We start from the raw sequence: 12657 nt of genomic DNA on the forward strand, positions 1-12657 counted from the left end.
TATAAAATATATTAATATCTTTTCTTTAAATCCATAGGCTGATTATTTGCAACCAAAATTGTTGGGCATTCTGGCCTTTTTTAATATGCAGTTACTGAGCTCCAGTGTTGGCATTGAAGATAAGAAAATGGTAAGTAGTGGTATTTGAATTCCAAGAAGCTAGAATAAAATTCATATTGAATATTCAGGAAATAGGAGTTTTGCTTCTAGTTACAAACTTGCAAATATAAAAAGTTCGTGAACAAGCTGGATATGGTAGCCTACACCTGTAATTTCAGCATGTGGAAGACGGGTTGAAAGGATCGCTGAGAGTTTGATGCCAGCCTGGGCTGCATAGTGGGCTCCAGGCAAGCCTTAGCTAAGTGTGAGACTGTTAAAAAAGAGAAGCCACTAAACATTTGATATTTATCACAGAATATCGTACATTTGTTTGTTAGACATTGTAAAAATAGAAATTGCACCACTTGTAGCTATCACTGATGAAGACAAATAGGAAACCCAACTTAAGCTGGTCTAAAGAATTTGTTGGCTCTATAACTAAATATGCAAAGATATGTAACTTCAGGTACAATTTGATTCTAGCTTCCAAGAACATTTCAGAATCAGTATCTTTGGTCATATTGACCTAAGTTAACTTTATACTTTAGTCATTATAACTTATGGTAGTCTTCCTGTCTTAGCCTCCTGTGTGCTGGGATTATGACAGCCACCTTGATCAGCTAGCTTTACTTGTCAGGTAATAATACTAACAGTCCATGTCATTATGATATCTAGCCCAGTGGAAGACATAAGACAACAGTAACTGAGAGCTTGAACATCAGTTGTATAATTGAATTTTATGGTTCACCTGGGTCTGATGTTGGTATTTCTGTTTTTAGTGTGTATGTGTGTTAGCATGACTATGTAACGGTGCTCATATAAAGGTCGGAGGACAGTATGCAGGAGTTAGTACACTCCTTCCACTCTATGGGCCCTAGGACTAGAACCAAGTTGTCAGGCTTGGCAGCAAGCCTTTGCCTTGAGGGTTGTCTTGCTAGCCCAGTGGCAGCTTTTATTTTAGTATGTATTTCCTTTCTGATAACTTTAAGGATCCATGTAAGACATATAGACAAATTTAGCTACAAATTCTAAGTCAGTGCCCATTATTTCAATGTTAACTAGTAAATTTTCAGTAACTTGTATTCTATCTATATGGCTTCCCAAACATTTATGCCAAATGAGAGACTGAATGACTTTAAATCTTAAAGTGGGATTTATGTTATAAGCTATAACTTATATGGTTTGGTACATGTGCTGGCTAGTTTTATGTCAACTTGAGAGGTAGAGTCATTGGAGAGGAGGAAGCCTCAATTTAGAAAATAGTTCCAAAAGATTGGGCTGTAGGCAAGCCTGTAGAGCATTTTTTTAATTAGTGATCCATGAGGGAGGGCCCAGCTCATTGCGGGTAGGGCCACCCCTGGAACTTTGTGGCATGGGTGCTAATAAAAGCATACTGAGCAAGCCATAAGGAGCAAGTCTTAAGCAGCACCCTTCCATGGCCTCTGCATCAGCTCCTGCCTTCAGGTTCCTGCTCTGTTTGAGTTCCTGTCCTGACTTCCTTCAGTGATGAACAGTGATGTGGAAGCATAAGCCAAATAAACCCTTTCTTCCTCGAGTTGCTTTTGGACATGGTGTTTCAACACAGGAATAGTAACTTCTAAGTACATGCATAAGATTCACCGGAGACTTTCTTTACCCATTCATTAGAGCCTAGAACTATTGATGCAGTCCTCACTCTGTTTCTAGTCTAAGTATATCCAGCAATTGATTGTTGTGTTAAATTCAGAACATCTTGAATTTACTATCATTGAAACCAGCATTGTCCATTATAAGGCATTCTGTTTAAATTATTTTATAATGGGACTGGAGAGATGGCTCAGAGGTTAAGAGCACTGGCTGCTCTTCCAGAGGTCCTGAGTTCAATCCCCAGCAACTACATGATGGCTCACAACCATCTATAATGAGATCTGATGCCCTTTTCTGGCATACAGGCAGAACACTGTAGACATAATGAATGAATAAACCTTTAAAAATACTTTATAAATAACTTTTAAGTTCCATCTGTATCTGAATTTATATTAGTGGTGTGAGACATATTTGAAGAAAATTAAAATGTATCATATACTTAGTAAATTTCAAGCTTTATTGTTTTAGAGGACCAATGGATCAAAATAGCAGAGCACCTTCAAGGGCAACAAAAGAATGTAATTTGTGTTTTTCAGATCTTGGTTCCCATGTAAGTTGACCAAAAAAAAAAAAATGGCCAGCATTTATTAGACTTTTTGTAGTGTGTACATTGATACCTTGACGTTTGTGGAGGAAGCACTCACTTCTGCCACTTGTCTGCTCTGGCATCTTGTTTATAAGTTCTGTTTTGACCACTCATTTCTTTGTAGGCTTTGAATAGTTTGATGTCTTTGATGAAGTTGATGGGACCTAAACATGTTAGCTCTGTGAGAGTAAAAATGATGACCACACTGAGAACTGGCCTTAGATTCAAGGATGATTTTCCTGAGTTATGTTGCAGGTAAATGACAGTCTTAATTGGTGTATTTTCTTGTATTTCTAGGAAACACTTACTTGAGTTCTTACCACAGGCTGATCTGGTGGGAACATTTTTTTCAGTTGAGGTACTTTCTTCCTAAATAACTACATTTTGCATCAAGTTGACATTAAACTAGCCAGTACAATTGACCCCTGTCGACTTGGCACACAAACATATCACTTATTAAATCAGAACCTTTCTTTTTTATTCTTCCCCAAGATGGTATGGTTGATGTCACATATAAAACATTCTAACTTTTAAAAGTCCCAGTTTTAAAATTCCAATTTTAAAATTTAAATTCCAACTCAAAAAGTTCAATTTCTTTAAAACATTTAAGTCACTCCAAAAGTTTGAAGTCTCTTAACTGTGGGTTCCTATAAAATACAAAATAAGTTACATACTTTCTTACTCCAAGAAGGAAGAACCAGGGTACAGTCACAGTCTGAACAATCAAAGCCAAATTCCCAACAGTGTAAGTAACTCAGTATCCAGTGTCTAGGATTAATTAACTCATGCTCTTGTATGCACCAAAGGGTTTGGGCAGTCATACTTTTCTGGCTCTGTCATCCACACCAATTGCACCTTGTCATCTAGGATCAGGTTGGCTCCACTTCAGAGCTGCTGCTGTCCTCATAGTTGTCCATAGTACTGACATCTCTAAAATACTGGGGTCTCTGCTGCAACTGGGCTGTCACTGGAAGCCTCTACTGGGCTCTCTTCAGGGATCCTAACCCTGCCACATGGTGCCAAACCTCAGCTACTCTCCTATAACCCCTTCATTCCTTCAAAACCAGTACCTCATGTGTAACTCTTTCACTAACAAGTTCACCTGCCAGCATGAGATGCAGCCTTGGCTCCTTTGAACCATAGGTTCTGTGTGCTGGCCCTGAAGAAATATCCCCAGATGTATGATCTTCAAGGTTGCCAAGCTTTTTTTTTTAAATCAGTACTAATTTCTTAGCTCCAACTAACCAGAATCAGTTGTACTTAATAAACAAAGGTTTCACTTAAGTGGTGCTGGTCTTTTCTTAATTATAGCTGTTTCTTCAGCCGCAGCTGACCAGAACTACAGATTCTTAATTCAAAATATCAAACAGCCTCAGTAGCGTCTTTGAGTCCATCTGAAGCTATATGTCAGACTTCTTTCATCTGCACTGCCCTCAGCATACTTACCTTCCAAGCTCCCACAGAACAGCCCACTGCACTCTGAGCATTCAACAGCTTTTCCAGCCCAAAGTTCAGATGCCACCACAGTCTTCCTCAAAACCCAGTGGTCAGGTCTATCATAGCAATGATTCACACCTTGATTCTGGTACCGTTTTTTGTCTGTTAAGATTTCTATTGCTGTGAATAAAGAAGGGTTTATTTCAGCTTTCAATTCTCAGGTTATAATTTATCAGTGAGTGAAGTCAGGGCTGAAACTCTAGCAAGGCAGGAACCTGGAGGTGGAAACTTACACAGAAGTCATCGAGGAGTACGGCTTATTGGATTGCTTCTTATAGGTTTCTCAGTTTGCTTTCTTATATTATCCAGAACCACTCACCCAAGAGTGGTACCACACCCCATTTGGAATGGGCCCACTCACATCAATCATCAATCAAGAAAATATACTACAGGCTTCTCCACAAGCTGATCTCTTGGGAGCATTTTCTCAGTAGTGATTCCCTCTTCCCAAAAAGCTCTAGCTTGTATTAAGTTGACATAAACTAGCCAGCATAGTTCTTGCCCACCTCTTTCATCTTCCATAGTTCCTAGGCTAGCCTGGAACTTTCTGTGTGGGCAGAGCTGGGATTATAAGTATGTGCCACCCTATCTGTCTTTTTGTTTTCTTGTGGCCATACTGCTATCTCAGGCTCCTAATTTCTGGAATTACAGACCTGTACCAGTGTACCTGTCTTTAATTTCATCTGTTTGTTTGCTTATTCATTTATTTATTTTGAGCAGGGTGTCATGTAACCCAGGCTGCCTTCAAATTCGACTTGATATGTAGATGGTGATGACTTTGAACTCCTGATCTACCTTTCAGGTGGGATGCACTTTCAGGCATGTACCACCAGGCCCAGTTAGCCCTCTTTTTAAAAGCATAGCTAGTTCTTCCTTTGCAGGAGTGGGGAAAGATTGTGACATCCTGATAAACACATTATCGTTAAGTTGAAAATATCACAAATTGGAACAATTTTTGTATGTTTTTGAGACACTGTCTTGCTATGTAGCCCAAACTGACCCAGAAGTCAACAGTCCTCTACCTCAGCCTCCCAGGTATTGGAATTATAGACATTCACCACCAAGCTGGGGCTGAAAATACATTTTTAATGTACCTAACCTGCCGTACACTGTAGCCTAATGTAGCCTGGATTAAATGAGCTTGGAACACCTACGGTAGCTTTCATTTGGTCAAAATCATATAACACAAAGTCTGTTTATAATAGTGTTGAGTATCTCGTGTAGTCTATTGAACACAGTAGTATGTTGTTAAGTACAATATCCATTGCTCACCCCCATGGTTATATGAAACTTATTACTAGAAACTATGGCTTGCTATCACTGCCCAGTATCACAAGGGAAAATTGTGCTGTATTATTAGTTCATGGAAAGATGAAAATTCAGCTTCACTTTTAAATTTTTTGAGAGTCTTACAGAGCCCAGGCTGCCCTTGAACTCTGTGACATTATTCTACAAGTGCTGAGATTAGGGATGTGCATCACCACATCCAACCTTCAAATAAATTCCTTCTAAATGTGTGTACAGCATTGTGAAGTCAAAAAAAGTCTTTGTAACTTGTACTGTGCTTATGGATTATCTGTGTAAGCAAATGTATAAAAACATAACATTCGGGTTTTCTTTTGTATTGATCTTGTCCCAAAATACTGTTTCACCTTTGTTTTTATTTGTTTTATTTGTTAGTTTAGTTGGTTAGATGGGGTTTTTAAGTTTTGTTTGATTTAATATAACTTAGAGATCACTGTGTGTGTTTGTGTGTGTGTATGTATATATTATTCAGCTAACAACTAATTGATAGTACTTTCCAAATATAAAAATACTTTGAATTAATTTTTGTTTTTCACTTAGGGCATGGGACTGCTTTGTTCGTTGTCTGGATCATGCTTACCTGGGCCCCCTGCTCAGTCATGTCATAGTTGCTTTGTTACCTCTCATATACATGCAGCCAAAAGAAACTGCTGCTATCTTTCACTACCTCATCATTGAAAACAGGTATTGAAACTGAAATTAAGCATAAAATACTTGCGTGTGTGTCTGTGTGTGTGTGTGTGTGTGTGTGTGTGTGCGCGCGCGCGCGCCTTGTTGTTGATTGTTTGAGGTAGGGTCTCACTGTGTAGCTCTGACTGTCCTGGAACTTACTATATAGACCAGGCTGGCCTCAAACTCACAGAGATCTGCCTGCCTCCTGAGTGCTGGGATTAAATGGCACCACCTTATTTTTTGAGACAAAGTCTTTTTTTTTTTTTTTTTAATTATTATTTTACTTTTTTTTTTTTTAGATTTATTTTTATTTATTATGTATACAGTGTTCTGTCTGCATGTGTCCATGCAGGCCAGAAGAGGGCACCAGATCTTATTACAAGTGGTTGTGAGCCACCATGTGGTTGCTGGGAATTGAACTCAGGACCTCTGGAAGAGCAGTCGGTGTTCTTTAACCACTAAGCCATCTCTCCAGCCCCAAGACAAAGTCTTTTTAAAACCTGACTGATTGCTCTAATCTAGCTAGCCAGCAAAGCCCCAAGGATCCTCCTGTCATTGCCTCTTTGGTGATGGGATATCAGGAACATGCTTTCCTGTGGTAACTTGGGGATCCAACTCAGGTCTTGGTGCTTACACAGCAAGTGTTTTACCAAATGAGCAATCTCTCCAGCCCTAAAATACTTTCAAATGTGTTTTTATGTCTCTAAGTATTGCTATTTTTTTTAAGTTTTCTACATGCTAGAGCAATAAATCACTAATATAACTTTTTATATCTCTTTTCAGTTGTTAAATGAATATTCATATGTTTATTGTTTGTTATAGATGGTAAAATAATTTTTCTTTTTCATGTCATAAGAAAAATTTTCTTTTACTTGGTGCTAGGTAGACCCTCACCCTCCTGAGTAAACGAATTGTTATGTGTTTGTTTATTGGTTCATCCCATGTCTAGCACAGGACTTAGCATCCAATAGCACACATGGTAGCTATTTCTAATTTTTTATGCACTACTAAAGACTAGGACTAAAAATGTATTTAAACCTAGAAAGATTTTTATTATAACGTAAGCAACTAAAATGTTGCAGCATTAATAAGGATTATTTGCATATTTTTCTCTGAAAATTCTTTATGAAAATTTATATTGGGATTGATTTCTACTACTTTCTGTTTTCCAAATGTGATGCCTTAGAAATAGTGAACTCCTTTATTTGCTCATAATCTTGTAGTTTAGGCTGAGTTCAGCTTGCTATTTCTTCTGTTGGTCTCATCAGAGATCACTGGTATGGCCACTTTTCAGAAGGTAAACTGAAGTGGACTCCCTGTCCATGTAATGTCAGAGCCCTTCTCTCTGTGTGTCTTGTCCATGTTGATAGCTTGATTTCTTGCATGGTGACTCAGTATTTCCTGAGCACAAAAATGGAAACTGCCAGGTCTAAGCTCTTTCCTATCCACAGCATATCTTCTTCCACATGTACTTAGCAATAAAACAATTCTTGTACCTGTTCTGGATTAAAGAATAAAGAGCTATATATATGAGTGCATATTGAGAAGCATGGTTTCTTGTAGACTGATGTGACAGGCTATCAAGGATTTTTTTTTTGTCTCTGATTATTTGCCATTATTAAATGTTTTATTGTAATTGTTTATTTAATTTGAGTTTTTTTGTTTGTTTATTTTTTGGTTTTTTGTAGTTGTTGTTGTAATACTAGGGATTGAGCCCAGGCATTTTTCATGCTAAGCAACCACTCTACCACTGACTTATTTCTAGTGCAATTGCTAATTAGTTGTAATTGCTAAATTGTTAATTTAGCTGGGACCATAGACATGGCCAGGAAGATTACTTTGCATTTGAATAATCACAATGAGCTTTTAAGTATGAAAATTATTAGCTTTACTTTCAGCTTTTGTTTCATATTCATAGTCATGCAAATAATTCTTTCTATTAGGGATGCTGTGCAAGATTTTCTTCATGAAATATATTTTTTGCCTGATCACCCAGAATTAGAAAAGATAAAAGCAGTTCTCCAGGAATATAGAAAGGTATTTCATTTCTTTACTTATGGTATGAAAGATTTTAAATACAAAATTGCTTCTGAATTCCAGTACACTGAAAAAAGATCTTTTTACGATTAGTTGTGATAGCGCACACCTTTAATCCCAGCACTCGGGAGGCAGAGGCAGGCAGATCTCTGTGAGTTCGAGGCCAGCCTGGTCTACAGAGTGAGTTCCAGGACAGCCAGGGATGTTACACAGAGAAACCCTGTTGAAGGGAGGGAGGGAGGGAGGGAGGGAGGGAGGGAGGGAGGGAGGGAGGGAGGGAGGGAGGGAGGAAGGAAGGAAGGAAGGAAGGAAGGAAGGAAGGAAGGAAGGAAGGAAGGAAGGAAGGAAGGAAGGAAAAGGAAGGAGATGGTGATTAGAATCCATGACTTTGGAAAGAGGGAAGTTTTACCAGTCAAAACAATTTTATTTTGTTTTACTTTGTTTTGGGACAGTCTCTTGTAGCTGAGGCTATCTTCAAATATACTATGTAGCTGAGGCTGGTCTTGAATACTTCATCTACCTGCCTAGCATTCCAAATGCTGGAGTTACAGTCATGCACTACTGCACCACTACCACATCCTATTTAGGTGAGAGACACAATTAGTATTAAATAGAAGCCACCCTCTCTACATTTCAGAGGGGAAATATGGGATGATTCCATCTATATTATGCTATAAATCATAATATCACTATGTAAGATCTAAATGATTCTTGATCATCTTAAAATCTTAAAACTTTATGAAATTGCCGGGCGGTGGTGGCGCACGCCTTTAATCCCAGCACTCGGGAGGCAGAGCCAGGCGGATCTCTGTGAGTTCGAGGCCAGCCTGGGCTACCAAGTGAGCTCCAGGAAAGGCGCAAAGCTACGCAGAGAAACCCTGTCTCGAAAAACAAACAAACAAAAAAAAACTTGATGAAAATACTGTGATCTCATAGAATTTCAGAACAGAAATAGAATACTTTGAGTAGTGAAAGGATTTAATAGAATTATCTACCGAGTTCACAGACCTGGTTCAAGATCATTATGTAGCCTCTATAAATTAGTGAAAGCATGTACTTCTTATCAAGTGCTTATTTTAGATAAATTTTTATTCAGTTGGAAGAAAATCTCTAGTTCTAAAGATTTTAGAATAAAAAAATTTCCCCTAAAAAAACACTGATGACATAGACTTTGCAAAGAAGGGGATGGACAAACTTTTAGTTGGTTTATAGTTTAGCTATTTTAACAGTAACATGTTATATAGAAAACAGGCTATTCAGAGGTTGTTTGGATAGTTAATAAAGTATGTCTCTTTGCTCTTTGTTTAGGAGACTTCTGAGAGTACTGACCTTCAAACTACCCTCCAGCTATCCATGAAAGCAATTCAACACGAAAATGTAGATGTTCGTATTCATGCTCTTACCAGTTTGAAGGAAACATTATATAAAAATCAGGTATGCTAAAGTGATACAATTCAAATTATAAGAAAAAAGTATTGGGAGTTTAAAGAAAAGATGATAGATTGGCATTCTTGCTTGAGAACTCTAAAAATTTAGTGGAATTAGTTATTTTTATTTTACCTAGATTATAAAATCTGACTGAAAAATGGATAATCTGTAAGATGGATGTCCATTAGCTTCAGTCTCAAAAATTTGTACAATAGTCTGTTGTTTTGAAGGGTTCTTATTTCATAGTTGTACTTTAAACTACTACATCTTCTTTTAATTTTTTTTAAAGATTTATTTATGTATACAGTGTTCTGCCTGCATGTATGCCTGCAGTCCAGAAGAGGGCATCAGATCTCATTACAGATGGTTGTGAGCCACCATATGGTTGCTGGGAATTGAACTCAGGGCCTCTGGAAGAGCATCCAGTGCCCTTAACCTGTGAGCCATCTCTCCAGCCCCTTTTTTGAACTTTGAATTAAAAATTAGTCTTATTTTTTGTATGGTATTTATGTGGTGTAAGTATGTGGTTCATTCTCATTTGTCATGTGTCTTCCTCTGTCACTTTCTACCTTTACTGATCTGTAAGCTCACTGTTTAAACTATGTTGACTGACCACTGAGCTTCTCCCTCCCAATTCCAGGTTTTCAGCCATGCACAACCATGTCCCACATTTTAAAGTGAGTGTTAGGTGTTTGAACTCAGGGCCTCATGCTTGTATGGCAAGCACTCCTAAACCCCTGGGCCATCCCCCAAGCCTTGACGACTTCATTTTAAGTAAGGAGTTGAATGTTTGTGTATCAGCAGTTTATGTGACTCTGCTGACGTAACTACCCCATTGATATCTGTCATATAAAATGTCAATAATTTTACTATTTTATAATTGGACTGAGCTAACTGTATTAGTTTTTGTTTGTTTGATTTTTAGTAGTCCAAAGTTGCCTCAAACTTTGAGTAGAGCCAAAGATGGCCTTGAACTCATGATTCTCTTGCCTCGGCTTCTTGAGAGATAGAATTATAGGCTTATACCACCTTTCAACATTTCTCTTTCCTTCCTTTTTCCCTGCTTCCATCCTCCCTCTCTTCCTTTCTTCCATACTTCCAGTTGTGCTACTCATATTAAGGGGATCTTTTTGGGCAAATTCCAGAAGGATAAGATTGTAAGAAGTTCAAATTAGTTTTGATGGGATGTAGAATTCTATTTAAAAGTCATATATACTAATTATTACAAAGCAGAAAAGAATTCATTGAAAATAAAATGGTAGAGACTTATAGATTGTCCTGAAATAAAGATGACTGTCTGAATCAATTCTCAATCTCTCCACCATCAAAAGTAGCAACAAGGAGAGCGCATAAATCCTAACATAATCCACACCTTCAATGTTGTTACAAGACAGAATCCCAAAAACCAGAGATTCTGAACAGTGTGTATAAAGAGCAGGAGGACCAGAACTAGAACTTACTCCCAGTGGAAGAGCAACACTGGAAATGCTTTCCGGGTACTGGCTACAGAGAAGATACTGGAAAGTATATAGGTGCTGAGGTCTCAGACAATCATTTTCCCTGGGAGAAGTAAAAGAATAGGGAGGAAAAGGAAGCATGCTTTGTAGACCTTGTTATAAACAGAAAGAAGAAAGGTAGAAGACTTAAAAGTCTTGTAGAAATAAATTTATCAAATCCTACCTTTGATGTCAAAAAGAAAAAATAAAATGGTGCTTTATTTTTAAACAATTAACTGTACTATGCTGGTATAGGTATTTATTTATGAAATGAAAATCTTAAAGTCATTACAAAATTCTTATGGTTAGAGCCTATATGGAGGATTCACAATATGAGTAGAAAAATTACATATAAGAAAGCTTTGTGAAGTAGTGCATGTCTTTAATCCCAGCACTGAGAAGACAGAGGCAGATAAATCTCTGAGTTCAAGGCCAGCCTTGTCTGCATAGAGAGTTCCAGGCCAGCCAAGGCTGTATAGTAAGACTGTCTCAAAAAACGAAAAACAAAATAAAGTGAGAAAGAAATCCACTCATAGTACTTTAATCCCAGCCCTTGAAAGACTGACTGAGGCAAGATTACTTTATTGCTTAAGGACCAACCCAAGGTACAGTGTGAGAACCTGTCTCAAAGGAAAAAGTCTTTCAGTTATGACAATTCTTTTTTTAAGCAACCAAAAAGTAAAAGAAAACTAGATTTAGCACTAAAACCTAAATTAAGAATTTCAAATATTTTCAAGTTTAAAAAAGTTACATGAGAATTTTAATTTTAATCAGAGAATACTAGATAGATGGATAACTGGTTAATAGTGCTTGCTTCTAGTCATGGAGACCAAAGTTCAGATCCCAACACCCACATAACAAATCATACATTCTATATATGCCTATAATCTCAGCTCTGAGTTGGAGAGAAAAGAATTGCTGAGGTGGTTTTCAGCCTAGCCTAGGCCTAGAAAACTTGAGCCCCAGGTACAGGGAGACTTTGCCTCAAAGGAATAGGTATAAAGTGATAGGAGAACATCCAGTGCCTTCTCTGGCCTCTGCATGCTACATGTTTATACACTTACCTAGACACAGATACACACACACACACACACACACACACACACACACACACACACACACACATAAATGAAACTTTAGAAAAATTAAAATAAATAAATAAATGAGATTAAAGGACATAACCAAGAAGATAGGAATCAGAGGTGACTAAACTCAGGAAGCCAATTTAAAAAATGAACAAATTATGGACTATTAGAATACATTTGATGCAGGGTGGTGGTGGCGCACGCCTTTAATCCCAGCACCCGGGAGGCAGAGCCAGGCAGATCTCTGTGAGTTCGAGGCCAACCTGGTTTACAAAGCGAGTTCCAGGAAAGGCACAAAGCTACACAGAGAAACCCTGTCTCAAAATACCAAAAAAAAAAAAAAAAAAGAATACATTTGATTAAAAAATTTAAGTGTCATTGATAAAGCATTAAAAATAATTAGTATCTTAAGATACCAAAACAATAGGACAGAATTAATATTTAAAACTAATTCAAGCAATCTTTCTGAAAAAATGTCTATTATAAATACTAAAGTAATACATTTTATACGAAGAAAATACCAAGTAGTCAACTCAGATAAACCATAGACTTTAGTAGTACAAAAAAAAAAAAATCAGAGCTTCTAGACCAAAAAATGAAAATTTGTTTAATTTTTTAGACTTATTTTCCTATGTATGATTTTTTTTTTCTTTTGCCTGCATGTATGTATGTGTATCACATGCATGCCCAATGCCTACATAGGTCAGAACTGGAACTGGATTTATGGATGGTTATGAGCCACATTGTGAGTGCTGGGAACTGAACCCAGGTCCTCTGTAAGAACAGCAAGTACTCTTTAACTTTTGGCCATCTCTCCTGCATTCCC

At 37.5% G+C, this 12657-nt stretch overlaps 1 protein-coding gene across 3 annotated transcripts in view; it reads left to right on the plus strand.

Annotated features, from left to right (window-relative positions):
- Positions 1–12657, plus strand: part of Atr (ATR checkpoint kinase) — a 111311-nt gene that overhangs the window by 32112 nt on the left and 66542 nt on the right. For all 3 annotated transcript variants that reach the window (XM_006975175.4, XM_042281446.2, XM_076576837.1), the window contains exons 17-21: positions 38–130; positions 2436–2566; positions 5654–5797; positions 7729–7822; positions 9131–9256. In XM_006975175.4, coding sequence (XP_006975237.2) covers positions 38–130; positions 2436–2566; positions 5654–5797; positions 7729–7822; positions 9131–9256 — 588 coding nt within the window. The remainder of the gene's footprint in view (positions 1–37; positions 131–2435; positions 2567–5653; positions 5798–7728; positions 7823–9130; positions 9257–12657) is intronic.

This window comes from Peromyscus maniculatus, chromosome 7, assembly GCF_049852395.1.
Source record: "Peromyscus maniculatus bairdii isolate BWxNUB_F1_BW_parent chromosome 7, HU_Pman_BW_mat_3.1, whole genome shotgun sequence".
Lineage (NCBI taxonomy): Eukaryota > Metazoa > Chordata > Mammalia > Rodentia > Cricetidae > Peromyscus > Peromyscus maniculatus.